At 45.7% G+C, this 23,109-nt stretch overlaps 1 protein-coding gene across 1 annotated transcript in view; it reads right to left on the reverse strand.

The window, feature by feature from the left end:
* The window catches only part of TMEM132D (transmembrane protein 132D), a 475,101-nt gene that overhangs the window by 143,706 nt on the left and 308,286 nt on the right, over positions 1–23,109 (reverse strand). The window contains exon 4 of the mRNA XM_045534295.1: positions 22,309–22,492. Coding sequence (XP_045390251.1) covers positions 22,309–22,492 — 184 coding nt within the window. The remainder of the gene's footprint in view (positions 1–22,308; positions 22,493–23,109) is intronic.

Genomic DNA, 23,109 nt, shown 5'->3' on the forward strand with positions numbered 1-23,109 from the left:
AGGTGTGCGGTGCCCTGGTGTGCGAGGTGCATAGAATGATTCTTGTGTGCCCAGAAGCATCTCGAAAACAGCCAAGAGAGTTCTGGACCTGAAAATTCACCTCACTACATAGGCGGGGGTGAACACAGAGGTCATCGCTATGACGTGTGAGCAGTGGGGCCGCCACGAACCGATGCGTGGACGCCAGACGGGCAGACGCCTGTGTGCACACGTTACACGCAGTCAGACGGGACTTGGTCAATTAGCGATGTTGGCTGGGATTCCTGGGAGATGGGTCCATTTTCTTTTCTGCAAGGACTATCATGGAAAGAATGACATGAACCTGGAGATGCTGCTGTCAGCCTACGTAGGCTGACAATGCAACCATCCTGGAGAATCCAGGACTAAAGTGCGAAGACGGAAAAATGGGTGCTGACACTGTTGGAGCTCCTGGATCGAGCCGGACCTGAAATCTACCTGCAGACATTTTTCTCACGGAAGTTAATAAACAACTCCTTTCTGTTGCACACAGTTGAATCGGCTTTTCTACCACTTGCAACAAAATGTCTTAAACTGTTTCACATTTGATTGATTTTCCCGTAAGAACATGTTGCTCCTCGAACAAATTAAAGACTCATTTACAGACAGCTAGGGAAGTTCAGAGAATGTTTTGTATGTGACAACCTACGGGAGTCTCCCCTACCCCACTTCTCATAAAACTGGACATACTGAACATTCAGTTTTTCTTAGCTCTTGGAACACGTGGAGACTCTTAATAAGAAAATATAATTTCACTGCTTCATTGGTATTAGATTTAATTCACTTCTGAGACAAAAGAAAAATGGACATTACACTGTTTCCAGATGTCCTTCAAGATGTTCTCTCGGTAGTGCAGGAGAGGGGGAAGCTAATATTTCTGGGAACCTTTTGTGCTGTAAAGTTAAACAGGTTTCTTCAATGAACCATACCGGGCTGAATGCTTTCCAATCACGTTTCTTCACTTTCCTAGGCAAACTTCAAACCTCAAGCACTTTCCTTGTGCTTTCAAAATCTGAAATTAGTCAAACGCACAAAGATCTCTTTAGTGCTTAAAAGGTTGATTAGAAAAGGTGCAAAAATGAAGAAATACGCCTCACACCTTTTCTTTCACGGGTCTCTGCACATTTGCAACTTGAGCACAAAGAAGATTCGTAGAATGACGGCTGTTCTAACGGGCTTTTCAAAACGTGCTGGCGGGGAGGGGGGTGGCGAGTCATCTTAGAGGAGATGGTGGCTATTTGAGCTACTTAATAAAGCTGCAGGAGCAACAAGGCACAGAGAAGCAATTAACTTGCAGAGCAAGGCAAGTTGCCAAATGGTTACCTTATAAAAGGAGAGGGTTCCGAGAGTCATTAAAAACAGGAATGTCGTGGACCCACTAAGGTAAAAAGAGCTTGGGATGGAAGAATACGGCCGCGGGGGATCACTGGGCGCCTACCCGACTCGAGAGTCCTCATGTGTACAGCTTACCTGGTGAGGTCCTTGCATTGGCTTCCTATTGCCACTGCAATACGTTACCACAAACTTCATGGATTAAAGCAATGAACGTATTATCTTTAATTGCTGGAGGTTAGAAGTATAAAATTGATGGCTTGATAGGGCTGTGTTCTCTCCAGAGGCTTCAGGGGAGAATCTGTTCCCCCGTCACTTCAGACATCCCGAGGCTGCCTGCCTCTCTCTGTGCATGTGGTCCTTCCTCACAACCCTCTTCCAACCTCTTCCTTTCATATTTACTTCCCCTACTGCAGTTAACACCCTCACCCGCTCTTACAAAAGGGGCTTGTGGTTTCATATACACAATGACTGGGGTAATCTCATCTCATCTCACATCCTCATCCGCAACCTCAAAGCCCCTTTTCTTCCATGAAAGTCGACATTCACAGGTGCCTGGGTGTAGGGTGTGGACCTGGGGGAGGGGGCGCACGGTTTACCCTACCGCAGTCCTGAAATCAGAAGTCGGACATCAAAGAACTAACTCTCCCATCCCAGGAAGGACTTTCCCACGGAACACCTTCCCTGGCACACCCAGAAGTAACGTCCTACCAGCTATCTGGGCGTCCGTGAGCCCAGTCCCGTTGACACATAAAACTGACCATGCCAGTCTGTAAGCAGTGTCATTGACACCACGCAGTGGTCACTGTGATCCTCTGAAATGCAAACACCCTCCCTTGCTACTCGGCACTTGAAATGCCATGCAAATTCCAGATCATGGCTGAAATGATTCCACATCGTCCAGCCCCTGCCCGCCTGTCTGGCCTCGTCTTTTAACAACAGTCTACCCAACCCATTCCTGTGTTCCAGACACATCTGGGTCGATAACTTGCTCCTGGAGCCTGCTGTTCTCTCTGCCTAGGGTGCCCTGACCCCAGATATTCAGATCACCAGCTCTTTCTTGCCACCTCACTGAGACCTTTGCTAACCTGCATATCTGCAGAAGCACATACCCGCCCTACATCCACCACTAACTAACTAACCAAGCATTTTTCTTTTCTTTCTTCTTCTTTTTCCTTAGGGAGTGCGAGTACCTCTCATAGAATGGAGCTTAACTGAGAGCAGGGACTTTATCAGCCCAACTCACCACTATGCCCCCAGTAACAAGCACAGTGCCAGCTGATGGTAAGGGTTCCCTAAACATTTGTTGAATTAAAAAAACAATCAAACAGAGACAAATGAACGTGAACCTCAAATGCACTCCAGAAAGTTGGGGCAAGAAACCACCCACGCCTAAAGAATAACATTATAAGTCTTAGCAGTCCATCAAAATCAACACACTCTACACACATCTCTGGTATTTGGGAAATGGAAGCTTGATTGAATTTCAGGGAGTCCAACTTCCACTGCCTTGCCTGAGGCTTGACAGAGGGCCTCCTGCAACCGCCAAATAGTGAGACATCAAATCATGTGTTAGCTACAAGGCAAAGGTAAACGAATTGGGTGTGAATATATGCCGGACCAGACAGCTCAAGGGGTGCACTGCAATTTTGATAGAAGTCCACGTGGTAAGAGTCTGAACTCTGGAGCTAGACTGTCTGAGTTAGAACTGTGGGCGTGCTTCTTGACCTCTCAGAACCTTAATTTCACTGCCATTAAAACGAGGATGGTAAAACTATGTGCCTCTTAGGGTATCAGGAACATTAAATGGGTTAGTTCATGCAAAGCTCTTTGTGAGCAGTGCTTGGTGCATAGTAAGAATCCATCTGGGCTTGCTATTATTAGTATAAATAAATATTAATTTGGATCAAATTGTAGATACAAAGCAGGGAGAGGGAGAAAAAAAAATCATAATTAGAACCGTTAAATAACACTTGTTATAATTTCCCCGTGGTGCCTTCTCAAAATAAGGTCTTCTGTAAATGCCACTTCAAATCTCAGAGCTCAGCAACTCACCCACCAGCCAGCTGTCGGGGAACGGGTTTAACTCGGAGAAGTGGTTCTGTGCAGCCACTTCTGACTCGCTGACAATGTCGTCTCAGGGCTACCCAGCAGAAAAGTTGCACTGCTTATTATAACCGCAGCATACACAAGGCCTGGGATTTATACAACACCTCGGCTCCCAAAAGCTAAAAAGTACATCCAAGTGTTGTAGTTATGTCTATGTTCACAATACCCACGCAAAATTAAGAGAGTTTGATAATATTATACCATTTGTAGATGAAGGGATAAAAAAGAAATCAAGTGACTTCTTCAGCTCACCCCGTAGAGAAGTTTCCTAGCTAAAAAGAGGTCTGAAAACCAACTCCAGCATAACACGCCTTCTGCAGTTTACCAGATTTAACATTTTTGATCTCCCTTACTTATATTCCACCTCTTTCCAAAAATTTTTTTTTTTTTTTTAAAAAGGGAATTGGTATTCTAATTAATAGATCAAATAAGTTATCCTAAACTGCACTCCCTGGAATAATGCAGGTGTTGGTTGCCATGGCTTGGGAAACTAGGAATTCCATTGACCGATTCCATTTGGTCATTCCATGACCAAAACAGCCGTGTGGAACACAGCATGTTCACCCTCCTCATGCGGTAAGTGATTGTCATTTATGTTCTGAGTGGTCCTACAGCAGAGAGGCGTGCTGACTTTGGTTAACCCAGCAATTCATGTTCTTGGCAGAGCATTTTTAAAACATAAAATCAATACTATTCAGAGTGCCAGCGTCCTGTGGCTCATCCACGTAAGAAAGGGTGACTTGAGGACTTCATGGTGCAAAGGGCAACCAGGACAAGAAGGAGAAATCTAGGGCCAGGTCAGTGCATTCTGGGCAGGCTGCAAACCCGGCATTGAGCGTCTGCAGGACGAGGGCAGGCAGCGCTGTGAGTGGCTACAAGCATGTGCTGATGAACAGCTGGTAAACCTGGAAACAGATATCATTTTTGGGGATTGGATGAGCCTTTAACTCAAAACTTCAAATATGTTAAGATTTCACATAAGACAACGATCAAAAGACTGATTTTTTTTTTCTTTCCTCTGCTTAAGCAAATTTAGCCATTCCAAATGTAACTCATGACATTCTTAGAGGTACTATTCAAATTTGTTTTAAAATTAGTGCTACTAGTTTTAAAATGGTTGTGCTTGTTAATGCAGGGAGATTTGAGAGAGTTTCCAGGAGAATTCGGGAGAAGCTTGAGCTCACCGTGGGACCCATCCAAAGGACAGTGGCTGTGAGGCACCTATTGCCCCTGGCAGAGAGTGGGCGGCCGGTAAAGCAGGATCACCTGTCACCTTGTCACTGTCACTGTGTTTTCACCACCACAGCTTATGTCTCAGCTTGGTACTTAGTTGCTAATTCAAATCTAGAGATTTTTTTTTTTTTGATGGAGGAGGAGTGAACATATTATAAAATCTAAAAGAAATTCATAGCCTCACCCCTTCCCAGGCTTCTCAAAATTTACATATCCATAACAAAATGCTTGATTTCTCTTTAAAACCAACACGCCTTCACCTCTTCTTCCTTATGCCACACCTGAGTACGCCCTTTTGTTTGGAATCAGAGACACAGGAGTCATCAGAAATTGGCTTCTGTCCCTTAACACCCAGGTGACCACCCAGGGGCGAGTCTTGTGAGCTCCTTCTCACGACTGGGACTGCAGATGGTTTGAATCTGCCCTCTTCTGTCTGCACCTGACCCCTGCGCTGTCCAAGCCCTGATTGTTCCTCAGCTAGACTCTGCAATAGTCTCCGCAAATGGTCTCAAAGCATTTTTAAAACTATACAACGTATGTATTTCTTTTTTCCTAGCAGATATGTCCCACATTCTAACTATTGCATTTGGAATAAAATCCAGAAACACTCTCCAACTTCATCCTGAGACGTTTTCCTTGAACCTGTTGCATTCCGGCCACACTGACTACCTTTGCATTCTCTCTCCCTGTAGAGCTGCCAGCACCAAGCTCCCTCTGTCTGCGACGTCCCCATCCCCCATATTTTGCAAGACTGACACCTCTTTAATCCCTCAGGCCACAGTTTAGAGTGTGGCCCCCTCTGATCTTCCAAACTAAGGTCCTGTCTTCATCCAGCCTTTAATTCTCTAGCCCAATATTCTGTTTGCTATCTTAGAGCATGCTGTTTGATACCTGTAATTTTTTTAAATTTCAAAGTATTATGGGGTACAAATAATTTTGATTACATGAATCATTTTTACAACATTGGAGTCATGGTTATAAGCATGCCCATCACCCAGATACTGTTCATTGTGCCCGTTATGTAGGTTTTCACTTGTCCCGTCCTGCCATTTGTATTGACTAACTTATTTGTCTGCTTGTTCCTTCCTACATTGTTACTCCTTACTCCACGGGAGTGGGATCCATACTTGACTTATTTACCAAACATTAAACTTTATTTAATGCAGTCTGGGCATGATACATAAGTATCTGTAGAGTATCTGCATTTGTGAATGAGGAAAACTCTACAAAGGATTCTTTATAAGTGAGGAATCTAATTTGAATTTATGGTGCATCATGTAAATAATTTACAAAGCATCCATGAAAGGACAATTCGTTAATTAATTCCCTTCCATTTCTCTCCCACAAAAACAACTTTAGCCAACATAGCAAAATGCAAGCAGGGCTTGTTTACTCTTACGTGTCTTTAAAATGGACGACGACGCATTGCCTTGTTTAGGGATCATAAATTGAAAATAGTGGCGAAATAAAACGATCCTTCAGAAAGACCAGAGGGCCTCTTACTTAGTTCTCAGATGAATAACAACACACAACAAACAGCATATACCACTCAGACGCTGGATGGATTTATTAACTAGAGGTTGGGAAAAGAAAGAGCAGCCATAATTCAGCCATTTTTCCTGGGCTATTCTAACATAAACATATGTAGACAGTATTCAATGGAATAAAAACATCCTAGGTAAGAGGTCTTTAGGTGCCTGGAAGAGGTAAACAGCAGCTATAGATGGATACTGATTAACTCGCCATTTTAGATGTGAAATTGCTGGGAGAGGAGAAGGTCACTGTAGCTTTTAGTCAAAATTTGCAAGGCAGAGTGTCTATGGTAAGCTGCTTGCGTAAGGTAGTGAAAAGCCACAGATAGTTCATCTTCAGGGCACACATGGGACTGTTTCCAGCCTCTGTGCACCAGCTCACGCAGAGAGAATTCCACTCTCCGTATGTCACCAGGTCACCTCCTGAACAAACACATTCAAAAGTCACTCACGTCCTTCCGTTGCCAACAGCAAAACACATTGCAGATATCTTCTTCAACCAGAGAACTCTTCTTAGATCCCAGAGTATAACATTCCCTCTGGTTCTTTTGTAAGTTTAGTCGATTTTTAATGTTCTTTTAATTATTGTTGGTGACTTATTTTGTTGCTAAATGTGGAGGGAAGAGACTGTCCAATTACCTAATTACTGATTTAATAATTACTTTATCACTGCTTAGGCACCAAATTATCCAAATAGCTTTGCTCTAAGATGGGTCTTTATAGTCCTCTCGGATCTGTCACTTTAATGTACTTTTGGCCCTTTCTCTGTCTCTGTCTCTTTCTCTTTAATAACATACTAGGGAGTGGGTAAAAATCCTTAGGAATGGGATTGTGACTATCTCTAGGATTTTGACTCAGTAATTCCCCGTTTAAAGATTCTATGCAGGTGATCAGCCTACAGCCCAGTCTCACCAGCAGCCCCACCCTGACCGCTGAGAGGAGAGTTACGCCTCATGCAGGGTCCATGAAACACGCTCTTCCTCGCTGGTGCTGGTATTTGCTAAACAGCCTGCAGGAGAGCCATGGCGTCACACAGACTGAACGGGTAAGATGTGCTTCAGAAAGCTCTTACTGGAAAAAGGAGCCCAGTATGTTTCAAACTCACTAAAGGTTAAGAGGTGGTCAAACAAGATAATCGAGGACTCCTGAGGAGAGAAGCAAAGCAAGAAAATAGCCCTTAAAAAGCCATGACAGAGCCAGGCTTGACACCTTGAAAGTCCCCCCAAGACACCTGAGTTGCAAGAGGCTGGTGTGGACAAGTCACGTGTACTTTGGAGACAAAACTAACAGACCAGTCGGCCTCTGGGAATCAGAGAAATCAGGACCATGGAGAACTCCCACCCTGTTGGTTGGAGGAACTGGGCGGAATGAGGAGCAATTTACAGAGCTAGTGAAACCCCGGGAAGCAAAGGTTTAGCATGAGTTGAAATTAAAAAAAAAAAAAAAAAAGGTTTAGGAGAGATAAAACATGTATTAAGTTTTAGAATATGGTAAGCATAGTGCATCTGGTGTGGGCCAGACATATGATAGATAAAGTATCTTACGATCTTGTTGTGGACAACAGGAAGTGATATTAATCTGGAGGGGGCATCTACCATGTATTCATTCATTTATTTATTTATTCATCTGAAAACATTTTTTGAACACCTACTGTATATTAAGAATTTTGTAGATACCCCAAATAAAGATGTGAACAAAACAGACAAAAAAATTCTTGCCATCCCCCCTTGGGTGTATATTTTAGTTTAAAAGAACAAATGGAAAAAGCTGCAAAACAAGTAAAATAGATGGTGCATCAGAGGCTGGCAGGAGAGATGGTCACATTCTGGGTAGATTGTGAAACTAGAACCATCAGGATCAGCTGAGATCGGATGTTGGACCCGAGAGCAAAGGTATCCTGCATCCCTGTTCTGGTCAGAATCTCAGTTAATGAACCGAATGAGAAATTGACAGCGTGCTAATCTCAGTCACACACGACATAAAACTGGGAGTTATGTTCAAAATGCTTGATCACAGATTTGGGATCCTAAAATATTTCGCCAGGCTAGAACGGTGATGGACTGTGTCCAGTGCGATTCTATTCTGGAGAGAAACGACAAATTTAGCTTCCAGGCTCAGAGCCCTCACTGTACTAGAACAATCACAGTGGAGGTGCAGCTGAGGACCGGTAAAAAGAGAAGAGAGATGCGGGTACGGAGGAGTCAGCAATGCACTGTGGCTTCCCCCAAGGACAGTCACAGCAAGTTGGCCGGCATTAACGAAAACAGGGTGCCTGAAATGAGACTTTAAAGCCAAGCTGAGGCCTGGAACACCATGCTCAGCTCTGGAACTACAGACTGAGTTTTGGACCCAAACGGAGACTGGTGGACAACTGAATGCTGAAATGAAGATACACTGTCATCCTCTGGGGACACTAATCAACCCCGGGGTGCCTGGGGGAGAATGCCGACAACAGTTAGAGGATAATGCTGATGTCACTGAGGGATGTTTAGATCTGAGAAAGAGACGCTTTGCGGAACATTGTGTTGGGGACCGTGCTACGAATTTACCACCTCGGTTTCAGGCAGGAAAACTGTGCTTCCCAGCCGTCCTGCAGTTGGCCGGGAAAGGCAGGCAGGGGTTAGATCACAGATGGTGCGCCCTATATGCGTGTTCAATATTCTGGTGTCTCTCCTAAGGGCAAAAGGAAATCACTGAATGTGTTTTAAGTAGGAGACAAATGAGATCACGAAAGGTGACGATCTACAAGATAACCATCTGCAGTTTAGCAGAGTGGAGATGGATTGAGTAGATGAGACATTTTAGTGATTTAGATTAGAAACAGGAATAATTTAGAGTGCAATGGGGCAGTGGATACAGGAAGAAAAGGATGAGTTTGAAATACAGATGAGAAGTAAAATCCACAGGACTTGGCATTGGGTTGGATATAGGACCCGGGAAAGAAAGATGCCAGGAATGACTTGAGTGGGCAACAAAATGGGAGAGTTATCATCAGACACTGAGCATTACAGGGCTGCCAATCTATCTATCAGCTATCTATATCTATACCTATATCTATCCACTACCTGTATCAACATCATATATATTAATAGCATCATTGTATTGTCTTCCTCTCCGTCATCGATAGCCATATCCATATTCTACCCATATAGTTACCTTTACCCGATAACCCATATAGTTACCTTTACCTGTCCACACCTGTGTGTATCAAGAGGTAGAGCATCATTTCCTGTCCCAGACAAGATGAGTGGGAATTAGACAACTCCTTTGTGCAGACGCTGGAGAGAGAATTCTATCATAATATGGAAAATTCATAGCCTGTTTCAAAACATATTACCACTGATCTAACAAAACGTCAAGAATTCTATAAACCAGGTGAGGTCAACGTGACACTATTTCATAGATAAGAAGAGGTGACATCGACACAGAAACTTGCCAGAGTTACTATGAGAAGAAGTGACAGAAACACGGGTTTTGCTTCTTGTGAGTCTCGGTCATTTTCTCCCATCACTCAGAAAGCTCCTAACACCCTCCGTCCACCACACAGCTCTGCTCTGTCACCTTCCATTCTGGAGATCAATGTCCCCAGGGCCACTGCAGGAGGCAGGACTTTCCATCCACCTTTGTGTGGGGCCAGTGTTTTACTTCCTGCTCTCATGCAGGTGCACAGATAACAGCTCTGCGTCTTGTGTACATGCAGAGGGCTGTGTAGACGCTGCACTTTCTAGTCATGTGACTTTCAATAACTTACTTTATTTCCATGAACCCCAGTTTTCCCACCATGAAGCCTCTCTTCATGGTATAATTGTAAAGCATCAATAAGATGTTTTGTAAAGAGTCTACACAGTGAACCAGGCAGCAAACTACAATAACCGTCTATTTTGCAGTTTATTTTTTTTTCTCAGTAGTTGAATTGCATGTTTCTTACCTCCCCAATTTCATTACAATAAAAGGGATTCCGTTAAACCAAGGACAGATTTTTCTAGAAAGACATGGGTCCTGGTTCCATCATGATACCTCGATGTATACACCAGCATGTTAAATTCGCCACCTGTTTCTTATCTCAGAAAGGAGTTTAACCTTTTCCTATGTTTCAAAGATGAACCTGTTCTACAGAGTAAGGGTGTGTAATACCTAGCATTCTTACATTAAGTAAAATAATTAACTGGGTAGTCACACACATTTTCCAAATCGAAATGAAAGATTTAATGGATAAACCTCTCAGATCCCTGTTCACACGCTTTGCAAAATCCTTTTCTTAATCATTCCATTGCTTTTCCATATGTTGTCTTATTATACTTGCATATAACTACAAATTTATAAAGACCGATAGACTCCGTTTCCATTTTAAAATTGTCAGGAAGAGAGATCTGTGTGGAACACACAGAAGGGATTAAATGCTTCCTTCCACTCGGTTAGCTGCTGTTAGGTTTAGGAAAAATAATTTCTATAAAAAGTCACTTTGACCTGTAACTACCATATCCCTTAGGTAGTAATTTTAAGGAATTTATCTACTGCTGGACAGCCGTTTTGTTGTTTTATGATACAGCTACCCACGAAGCATAAAAAAGGTCCCTCCTTCCTATTACTATTTTTCTCATGTTTTTACAACTAAAAAATCCTAAATAGCGACTTTTCCCACCTTCTCTGATCTGTCCATCCTGTTCCCTGACACCTACCGTTATTCCATTAGAGGAAGGGACATGCATCCACTTGCTGTGGTCTGGGGGTTAGCACCTTGCCTTGGGGGCACATTCCACACAGAAAGACAGAATATATCTGGCATTAGATGAAGTAACAAACCAACAAAATCACTGCTGGCAAGCATAGGAGAATTAAATTGATTCTGGAGAAGAGAGCTGATTCTTCAGAAAAAATATGATTAGAAGTATCACAGTTTGGCCGTGAGTTTAAGATAATCAAATAACTCTGTTCCGTGTTTGTTAAATCCTTTTCGACAGTTCAACAAGCTATAAACAAATACATTTCAAAGTTTTACATCTTGGCTTATGCCCAACCTTTAACTTTTAATATCACCCACCAAGCACTTTGCAATGATCTAGGTATCGAGGACCAGCCACAGCTGGACAGATGTGTTGGCTCACAGTGCCAGTCATGTCCCCCCAAAGAGGGGAGTGACTTCTGTCCTGCTGCACATGCGTGTAATACGAAGAGAGATCATGGGTAGGTTCTTTCTCACACGCCTCTATTATTTTATTTTGTTCAAGTGCCTTTTCTGCAGGAAGTGAGGTTTTTTTTTGAAAGTTTTAAGATTTGTACATAAAATGGAAAGACAGTTAACCTCCTTTGCTGAAAGCTCTATGTAGTCAAATTTGTCCTGTGTTTTTCCTCTAAGGATTTTCTTGGCAATTTTTCTTCATGCCTCCTCTTCATCAGAGGACGCTGATCTTAATGGGTCATAGCAATCTACCCTCAAGCTGTCATGAGTTTAGGAAGCCTGCCTCAGACTAATCAGGGTAAGGGGCGAGTGTGACCGGTTTAGGGTCAAGTGATAGCCTCATTTGGCTGTCAACAACCTGACCATTCATGTAGCCAAATGAATCCAATCTTATACAGTGAACCAATACATTCCGATTTCTGCAGAAGCCACTTTGGTCTGAATTTGAAAATGTCCTGACAGATGCACCATTGTCATTTGGTGCCTGTCTGACAGAAGAGCTAAGGCTACACCTACTTCCTATTTAAATTATCATGGATTTATTTACTCTTTTATCCCTAGTGGACGTTCAAAGTTTAGGTTTTCCTTAATTTCTTGAAAAAATTATAGAAGGGAAAAGAAAGTAATAACACTTCAAATTTTTTTTTGTGCTAATATTCCCAAACATGAATTAAGGGATGTTGTTAATAGCAGCAGGAGTATCTACTGTACAGACCTGTGCTAAATATGTCTTGCTTTCATACTCATTACATTTTTATATCTCCCTATGAGATGGAGGTACCATCATTGTGCCCACTTTACAGATGGGAAAAGGGAGCTACAGAGAGGTTGCTTCACTTGCCCTAAGTCCACCTATTTGTGAACTCTGACCCCGGTATCTGAATCCAGCTCCGTCCAACTCATCCTGAGCTTGGTTGAGGGAAAATGTGGCGGGTCTGGGCCGAGCCTGTGGACCTTCTCCATGGGGTGGGACATGGTGGGGGATTCATCTCTTCTCACCATGGAAAATACGCTTTTCTCATGATAACGCTGCTTTTTTGTTTTTTCTTCTTAGGGAACTTTTCACTCAAGGAGATCAACCCTTATAGCATGATTGGATCACGTGGGGGCTAGTTTCATGCTCCGGAAGGAAAACGCAGACCTGGGTAAGCAAAGGCTACGTTGGCGTCAGACCAGTTGTTCGTTGTGCAACTCAGAATGGTTTATACACTTACAAATGGTTGACAGTTGAAAGAAGGACACCATTTTGTGACACGCGAAAATTATATAAAAATTCAAATTCCAGTGCCCATAAATAGTTTCATTGGAAAGCAGTTATGTCTATTTGCCTATATGTTGGTGGCTGCTTTTGGGCCGGAAACACAGAAGTTGCATTGTTGCAACGGAGACCATATGGAAATATATACTGCCTGTCCCTGCACAGAAAACATTTCCCAACCCTGTTGCTTTAGACCATATTTGAGCTAATGCTCCTTTTATGTAACAAATATTTATATAACAAAGTTGCATTTATTTTATTGTCCTGAAATAAGGACCAATAATAGAATCTACCAACGTACATACTTTAAAAAACCAGTATGCTATTTTAACTGAATTCTAAAAGAGGAATAAAAAAGCAAATAGCTTGCAATAAAATAATATGGATTTGAATGCATAAATTTGGGGGCAGGGACTACACTGTGAGACAAAACGGTGCATTCAGGTGCTTGCACCTCTGCATAGAGGGGTGGGAACGAGACCACTGTAGGTGCAGGTTGGCACAGGTGTTGTGCTAGAGACTCAAACACCACGGCAGGTAGCACTGCTGTGGCTTAATGAGTGGACTTATGACAGCAGGTGCCCTTGACAAAGCACACAGCCGCAGACAGACTGCAGTCTGCCAGGGAAGGAGCTTCCTTTGACCTCCCAGTGCCATCCGCTGGCTCACCCCAGGAAGGGATCATTTGGCGCAGTCCCCAAAGGAAAGAGCCCAGGGGCACAAAGCAGAGTGGAGAAGAATGAGCCGTGGGTCCACAGAGCAAGTGGAGAACGCACAGACCACGGTCTCAGCAGAGAGCATGACTCCCCGAGTCTCCCAGCCACAGCTTTAGAGCCACACTGTTGAACCCGACAGCCACCAGCACGTGCAGCTGTTTACATTTACATTCCTTTATAACACTCAGTTCTCCAGCCACACTACTGCGTTTGCAGGACTCAGTAACCGCGCACGGCCGTGGCTGCCGTGTGGGACGGATTAGAATACGGAACATTTACATCATCTCGGGAAGTCCCACGGGGCAGAGCTGTCTGGACCACATGCGTGTGAGCCCTCTCCTGTTCACACGCATGCCTGGCGCTGTCCAGAAGCCAGCCCTGGTGTCTATACTCAGGAGAGACCTCCTGAGAAGTTCACTTACCTTCGATGTCTCCAGCGTCACCCTAGTCCCAGCTGTCATCCTTTCTACCTGCACTGTCACCGTGGCCCCCAGCGAGGTCTGTTTCCATCGTTGACCTCCCCAATGTCTGTTCTCCTCATAGTACTCAGAATAATATTTTAAAAATAAGTCGTGAATCAGGTCAGATGTACACATCCTGAGTCGGAAGCCCAGCTGCACGGACAACAGCTGATGAGGGTATCACCCAGCGCCCGGCTGTTTGGACCGAATCTCCTGCCTCTGTTTCCCCACTCGCTACCTCCAGCTACACTGGACTTCTGAGTCAAAGCACTGCAAGCTGGCCCCGGCTTTGGGCCGTGGCACCCACTTCTTCCGTCTGGCGAGGCAGCTCTTCCTCTCACGTCTTCCCCGCTGGGTCCTTCTGGGCACTGTCTCCACTCACATGTCACCTCCGTGGTGACACCCTAGGTAGAAGGAGCTCACCTCAACCGGTCGTCCTCCTCCACGACACCCTGTCTTCTTTCTTTCCAAGCGTATATTGATTCTGAAGTTGTCTTGCTCCGTCACTGTTGACTTATTTACCAGCCGCTTCCCCCAGTGGAACGCGAGCTTTGCTATACCCGCCCCGCGATGGCCGACACCTGGCACACAGCAGGGGCTCGGGGAATGTCTGAGTGCACCGTGTGTCTGCAGAGCCTGCAAAACCGGCTGCATCACGTGCGTTTGTTCACTGACAGCAACTGGTTGCACGACAGCTGGGCATAACGCGCACGTGGCAGACAACACGGCAACACCTCTCCCGCGTTAGTTTTGTCCTACGTGCCTCTAACGCGCCAGGTTCCACCAAGCCACTGCCTCATTGTAAGTCACCCCCGGAGAGGATGGCTCATGAGGGAGCGTCAGAGGCAGCCGAGTGGAGGGCTGAGAAGAAAAGCAGGGGCTTTGTGCATAATAAATAATTCATTTGCGGATGAATTTCCCTATTTCAATAGGACTGCTCAATTTCATTTTACGATTGCGCGTCCTGGCACTTGCATTTTCCAAAGATCCTTTTGCATACTGAACTGATCAACAGCCGAAACTCTCGGTTTCCACTTGGGAGAATGGGACAGGGACCTGGTTTTGCACACGGACCCCGGAATATGTCCATCTGGGATCTAATTCCGGCTCCGCTCTTAGCAGGGTAGCTGGGAACAACTCCTCAAGCTCTGTGCCCTCACCCATCTGTGCAAGGGGGCTAAGAGTGGTACCGACCTCACTGGGTCACGATGGCAATGAAATGAGTTAATATACATAGGGGAGCAGGTGGAACCGTACCTGGTCCTAATAAACAGTGATTTATTAGGTATTTGCTGGAATTATTGAGAATGCTGTTCAGGGAGCGACGGCTACTCAACCCACCAAACAAGGAGGCACCTCGCAGCGGAGATTCTTCTCAAGGGCTGCTGCAGTGTCTTAATTTGCACTTGGCTGAGAAAGTATCGAAAGGAAAGCAGGAGCATGCTACGCGGTGTGACTGAATTTTCAAAAAGTCTGAGTAAAACAACAGAGGGTACCTGGCATGATAATTAACAGGCCGACACAGGAAAAGAACTACAGAAAGGCAAATAAAAAGAGCCACGGATCTGCTTTCATGGCAAAAATAAAAAGACATTTTATCATCGGAGACAGGAGAGGAAGTTTATGTCCATAATCTGGGGGCCTTTTCTCAAGTCCCGATGGCAGTGGGTGACTGTCACGGCACGTGACCCATGCCAAATTCAGAACTGCCGGGGGGTGAATGACCCTGTGTCGCCCCCTCTTCAGGGACCCGTGTGGATTCCAGTGGGTGGTAAGACGGTTCCCGCACAAGCATTTACTGGGCATCTACGTGGACAGCACTGTGGGTCTGCTGGCTGTGCCACTAGGGAGGGGACAGGGACTGAGCGCAGGGACAGTGTCGAGAGGAAGGAGCACAAGCAGGTGCTTGTGCCGGGAGAACGAATCCTGAACGTCCTGAAGATGAGGGGAGAGCACGCTTGGCAGAAAGGAAGTTTATTTAAAGGGAGAAAAGCAAAGCTTGTTTAAAACGTATTCCATCAGAAGGTGTAAAGAGTAAAATTATTAATCTATGGCTATAAAAATGTGGGTAAGTTTTGCCTGCTAGGATCACAGGAATATTTCTACTGAAGCAAAGATGTAGGAGAACATGCCTTCATCGGGAAGATTTATGAAGATGCAGGTGAGATGGGAAGAGACTCTTCAATGATTAGGGACCGTGACCCAAGGGTTACGTAAGGGCAGAACTCAGCGTCCAGCCGTGTAGGTGAAGGCTCTGGCCGAGGGTGACCCGCACAGTCCCCGCCCTGGTTATCCGGGTCATGGGGTCCCACGCCCACGCTGTGAGAAGACGGCATTTGAGTATGAAATAGAGTATGTCAGGGGCGGGGCACTGGAGTCCAGCTGCTTCCACCCTGGAAGAGGGGCCTGGAGGTTGGAGGGTCTCTGTGAGTGTTACGGGTGGAGCGTCCCCTCCAAAACTCACGCTGAAACCGCATCCCCGATGTGGCAGAGTTGCGAGGTGGGGCTTTGATCAGATCAACTCTGATAACTCAAACTTGGTGGTCAAAGTGGAGACACAAAGCAAAAGGAGAGGCTGGTCAGGGGTCCACTACGCTCCTAAAATCCCACGGGAGAGGAGAGTCCCCACCTCCCTTCCTACATGGACAGCAACAGCCACCGTCATCGCACCCAGACAGCTGCCACCCTGGGGGAATGACAATAACGTTTGCATGAAGGCAACTGCTTACTATATTTTCAAGGACTAGCGGCTGCAGCATTCACAGTGATACAGTGTGTATCCGCATCATCATCTCTGAACCCTGGCAGGAGCTCAAAACACTTGGTTTAGCCAAAATTCAGGGGGCAGTTAGGCGAGAAGAATGCTGAAGAGCTTTGGGAAACCGAGACCTCTCCCCTCGGAAAGACACATCATTGCAAAGAAAACCCCGAGTCTTAGGAGAGGCGCAAACGCCGTTTTCCAGACTCAGACACCGACGTGAGCTTCAGATACACGCTTGCGAGATTAATGATAATGCACATTTAATAGCCCCTTTCCTCTGAATTTTCCTCCCTAAAGACAACAACATTTACCTACAACACCGCGAGGCGTGATTTCCTGAACGGAATAACATAATGTAATAAAACTCACAGAAATACATGACTGGATTAAGAAAATGAAAAAGCTTTCAAAGCCCCGGACACATCAGGGGGAAAATGAAAAATAGTGAAGACGATGTCAGGAAAAAAAATGTAAAATATTGAAAAAGGCAAAAAAAAAAACAAAACAAAACAACTTTTGGAAAAGTGGCTTTGAATGCAAGTGCTTAATTGCATCTCATTTTCAAGTTTCCTGGAGTTGAAATTATACGTCACCGAGAATGGAGAGGCTGTGAGCTTTGTCCCCAATTGATCGCACATCTATAATAATAGTATAAAGGCGTCATAATTACACTGACATTCTTTTCAGCATTATGTTGTGAAGACTGCAGATCTGGTTATTTAGGTGTGCCACAGTGGGTAGGTATTTTAATATTTGGTGATTTTATGTTTTTTACTGTTGGACAAAATTAGGGGCAAATGAGGGATTTTCATTATAGAAAAAAAAATAAGTGGATTGGACCACGGTAAAAATTAAACAAACAGGCAAAAACCTCTGCATGCCAAAAAAAAAAATTACAGGTGAAATTAGAAGGCAAATGGCAAATTGGCAAGAATACTTGCCATGTCAGTCAAAAGATTACTATCACTTACTTATGTATATATCCTGCTATGAGGATCAGGGAGGGCTTCTTGGAGGAGCTGGCATAGCAGGTGGGCTAGAACAAGAATATATATATTAGTGATAGTAATCTTTTTATATAGTAGCGATTATACATATACAAAGTAGAGAGGTGATTACCAATGTCTGGGGAAGAGGAGGAATTTAATAGAGTTTCAGTGTCATAACCCAAAAAGTTCTAAATATCTGTTGCACAACAACATGAATATACTTAACACTACTGAACTATACACTTAAAATGCTTAAGATGGCAAATTTAATGTTATGTGCTTTTCACCACAATAAAAAAAGATTTATAACCAAGCAATAAGAACAAGTTGAATTCCCAGTGGGAAAAGAACATGGTTAAAGAACGAATATTTAATACAGAAATAAAAAAAAAGGTAACCCAAGAAGGGCAAATTAGGGCAACACTGAGACATAATTTTCACTTAATAAATTGCCCATTTTAAAAAATTTTAATATTACATGTTGGGGAGCTCGTGGGGAAAAGGGTGTCATTACACACAGCAGGTGGGATTGCAAATTGGTTAAACTTTCTGGAAGGCGGTTTGGCAACCATTATAAAACGTATTATAGTACCGCACATCCTTTGATTCACATCCTTGGATTCAAACTTATTTTTAAAGTCTACCTCAAGGACTCAATTAGAGATGTGTGCAAAGATTACCGTACAAAAATGTAAGCCATGGGTTATTTTATTACAGAAAGTCTCTTAAACTCTACGTGTGTGTGGTGCTGTCTTGGAGACTGAGGGGGAACTTTTTGTTCGGGCCTAAAACTGGGATGCATCCTTCGTTCCTGCCTTTCCTCCACGCCGACATCCAACGCGCCGGGAAGTCTGATCGCCTAAGGACAACACCGATACCCCCCGCGATGATCCCAGCACCCTGGCAAGTCCAGGCAGCACCAGCTCTTTCCCCACGAGCTCTCCCCCCTCCTTCCCGGGCTGTGTGCCGCCGGCTGCACCCACGGCCTCCCTGGCAGCCGGATGCGGGCGCCTGGCCGAGCTCCCGGGTGGGAGGAGAGGGGTGAAGTATCAGGGTGGGGAGGCGCACACCTCCCCTGGCCCCCTCAGCCTATGCCCGCTGGATGCAACATGGATATGGCTGTCACTAACTTGGGGTCATGGGGCTACAGCCAAGATCTTTGGGGACACTCAGCTGCAGCCCAGACAGAGGCCACCTTACGAAGCCCCGAGGCTGCTCATGTTCGGGCAGGACATTTAGACATGGGTAAATGTCAAGCTCTTTAGGTCTGCCTTATGGGGTCTTTTTCTTTATGAGACAGAGTCTCGCTCTGCTGCCCGGGCTAGAGTGCCGTGGCGTCAGCCTAGCTCACAGCAACCTCAAACTCCTGGGCTCAAGCAATCCTCCTGCCTCAGCCTCTCAAGTAGCTGGGACTACAGGCATGTACCACCATGCCCGGCTAATTTTTTCTATATATTTTTAGTTGTCCAGATAATTTCTTTCCATTTTTAGTAGAGACGGGGGTCTCGCTCTTGCTCAGGCTGGTCTCGAACTCCTGACCTCGAGCGATCCTCCCACCTCGGCCTCCCAGACTGCTAGGATTACAGGCGTGAGCCACTGCACCCGGCCAATATGGGGTCTTTTTCTCCAGCAGCCGGAATGCAGTCCCCCCTTCTCTCTCTGAAGCCCCCTTGTCCTCTTAAACCCACTCTCCACGTACAGCCAGACTGGTCTCCTGAAAACATAGATCAGCCCACGTGTCTCCCCTGCTGAGTGTCCGCAGTGGCTTCCCGTGGCAGGGAACCATGTGACAACGCAGGTGAGCTTCCATGCCGTGTGTGACTCTGACCTCAACTCACATGACGAGGGGGGGGCCTTCCCTCCTGTTGCTCTTACATTTCAGGGATTTGTGACATCCATCTATCAATCAGTGGATGCATAGATACCAGATTTCTTTCAACTATCTCTCCATACACATCTATTATAACACACAAAAACAAAGTAATTTTGTCATGATAACCACCCTCTCCCCAATGGCAACCAAGTCAACGTTAAAAGGAGGCGGCTTTCCCTGGAAAGAGGACTCAGCCTCTCCCGAGACAAAACACGGGTGAGTCAGGACTCTGACTCCTCACTCTTGGTTCCACGAGACGCCGCTCGGAGAGGGTTGCTAAAAACTCAATTCACCACATGTGTAAATCCAATTCACTCAGCTCAGCTCAAAAACCAGCGAGCATCTACGCCCCGCCTCGCACCCTTCAGACACTGTGAGATACGGGGGCCGTGGGCAAGTCCCTTTCCTGAAAGAACTCGCAACATTGTTGCTGGGGTATTGTTTGTATCTTTGCATTTGGTAATTAAGTAACCGTAATGACAGCTAACATTTGTGCACATTTGCCCTAGGTGGGGTGCTCCCCTAAGTATCCTTGAGTTACTGTTTCATCCTCACAACCACCGTGTGAGTAGGTACTATTTTCTCCCCTTTACAGATGAGGAAACTGAGGCACAATGAAGTTAAGCATGGTTGCACAACTAGTAAGTGGGGGCTATGATTTAGTTACACTATTCTTCCTAAGAGGCTCCTAAAGACCAGTGAAGGATGGGAAACATTCAAAGTGACCTCTCTCAGCCTCTTTGTCCTCGTGTGGACACCAGGGATGAGTGCTGCGGATACCGCTCGCCACCCTGCAACATCTGTTCTCCTCTTGTTTCCTTGTAACAGAATCTGAGCAATCCATCATGTTAAAAACTACATTTCTCAGCCTTCCTTACAACTAAATGTGGCGATATGACTAAGTTTTGGCCCACTGGATATAACCAGAAACATTATGCTGGGTTCTTGGGAAGGTTTCTTGCAAAGGAAAAGACACTGGCCCTGCTTGGTCCTCCGTGTTTTTTACTTTTTCTGGTCTGCAGACTATGGATATGATGGCTGGCACTCCAGCAACCACCTTGGGCCATGAAGTAATCATGAGGGTAGAACACATGCACCTGCCTGTAGGAGCAGAAGTAATCTCGGATATCATGCAACACCATACCAGCCCTAGACCACACATCTCAGGGATTTCTTTACGTGAAAGAAGAAAATACATTTGTATTTAAGCCGCCACTGGTTGGAGGGTGGGGTAGGGTGCGTGAGCTCTATTGCTTTCAGCCAAATGCAATTCCTAACTGGCACGTGGGTCAGCTGGGTCTCAGCAGAGATATTATTTCCTAGCTCTACCCCTACATTATACAATCCTGCAGCATTGCACGTAGCATAGCAAGAGCAGTTGCAGCAGGACGGAGAAGGTTGCAGAGGTTGACAGAGGGCAGAGAGACGGCTCTCGGGAGACAGGGAATTCACGTGGGCTGCGAGGAACAGTGGGGTTTGGAATAGGCAATGAGACGGGATGAAGGCTGAGTGCAGGGAACAGAGTAGACAGCCTGGGCCAAGCGCGGTGGGAGTTGTCCACAGAGTACGGCCAACAGTGCATCACACCGAGGTGCTGAACATCAGCGAATTCAAATAAGCACTTACTCAAGACAAGCGGCACTGCCACTCCCAGGAACAGAAGCACTGACAGCCCACATAAGGAGAGCTCTGTCACCCTCGTAATAACACGCCACGGCAGACTCACTGCCTTTAAAATAAATACTTAATAGGAGCCCTGATCAACCAAAGCACCCTAACGCCTTTTCATCTCCTGATGAACAGTACAGACACTGAGTTAGTGTCACCAGGCAACTGTCCCCATTGCCTTTGATTGAAAGACTGATTTCTGGGTTTTTTTTTTTTTTTTACCACTACATAACAACACCTGTCAGTATTTTCTGATTGATGGTCCAGGGGAAACCTAGAGCAGTCAACTCACACTTCACTTCCGACAGGAAAAGTACGTTTGCAACAGGAGAAAACTCAAGTTATTGTCAGCAGACTACCACACCCCAGTATTTGTGTTGCAAAAAGTCAAATTAAAACAACAATGACGGCGACAACAAAGTATTCCCCCCTTGAAGGGGCCCCAGAAGCATCCCAGGAAGGGTGGGGCTCTGCAGGCGTCCCCCAGGCAAGGGCTAAGCATGTCCGCTGGAGACCCGAAAGCCCATCTCTGTCCTACAAATCCTAGGAAATGCATGGACAGATTTACAGTCCCAAATCCTGTAGATGACAAGTTATAGATGACCTATGAATGGGATATAGTTAACTCTTTCCTATGTAGTGCTTTAAATTTAAAAAAAAAAGTCCCCAACATAAACAAGTTGATGTTTCACATTAAAACTCTATTCGTGGCTTCTCTTGAAAAATCAGTAGATCTTAAAATTTCGGAATGTGGCTTGTCTTTCCTGCCTGGCAACCATCGGCTGAGGCCTTGAGGCGGGGCAGGCGCTGGCCACGCCCCTCAGCACAGGTCACGTGCATACCTGAGCGCTGTGGTCCCCACAGTTGTGTGTTTGAGATCCCTCAAGTAGCCTACATTGCAGGATGCAAACACACGTCTCAAGTCATCAACAATCTTCACGCTATAGCAGACCCAAACAGATACCTGGAGTTGATTATTTTCTAAATAACATTTCAAGAATGTTATTTAGAAAAATATACGTTTTAAAATTGGCTATTGGCAGTGAGCTCTGTGGCTCCATCCCTCCCCTATCCGGGTTCCTGACTCACTGGCATTTCCCCCTCCAGCTTTGGTCACCGTGCAGAGCCGTCCCCTTCCCGGAGTTCCGCAGCGACAGCCTGAGGCAGGGGCTTGCTTACCATGGCCAGCGGGACGATCCCAATCAGGTCCTTGTGGCTCACGTAGATCTTGGACACCCCCAAGTCGGACGTGATCTCTCCGGGGTACTCCACCTGCCACGTGACCAGCTGAGTGGCCGGCAGGTCACCGGGCTCTTCCACTTGTAGGTCGATCTGCATGACTTCGTGGGAGGCGCCGCCGGCACTGCAGGGAAGAAAAAGAGGAGGACAACTTTGAGGGGCTGTGGCGCGGCCACACCTGGCAGGTGACAGGCGGCACTTGGCTGTTTCTCCGTGTACCCCCTGTGCACACATCTGTGTCTACATCATCCCTGTGAACAGCACTCAGAGATGCAATCCCCAAAAGGGAAAGCCATCCTCTGCAGCACTCGCCCAGATTCACGCATCAGCACTGCCATTCCCGAACCCCCTTCCCCCGGGGCTCAGCTGCCCGGGAGCAGGTGTTGGTGGATAATGACGGAAACGGTGACTGCATTTCTTAAATGGGCACTTCCACTCTCCACAAGGACTCTTTCCCTCACTCCCACACATTTCTATGCTGCTTATATTGGATTTTCCAGGGCCACAGCCAGCTCAAGCTGGGTGCACAGGGTTTTAAGGGCATTGGAGGGTGATGTGGCTCGTTACCCGGCTACAGGACTGCAGAGGAACAGAGGCAAGGCATGAACCAGACGGCAGGAGCAAGGGATTCCTGCTGACCAGGGAGAAGTCACCAGATGTTACTTGGAGACAGGAGTAATTGTGACAAATACTAGTTTGTAGACATCCCATTTTCCTAAAGGCACTCGGAAAGAAATTCAA

The sequence above is a fragment of the Lemur catta genome, chromosome 21 (genome assembly GCF_020740605.2).
Source record: "Lemur catta isolate mLemCat1 chromosome 21, mLemCat1.pri, whole genome shotgun sequence".
NCBI lineage: Eukaryota > Metazoa > Chordata > Mammalia > Primates > Lemuridae > Lemur > Lemur catta.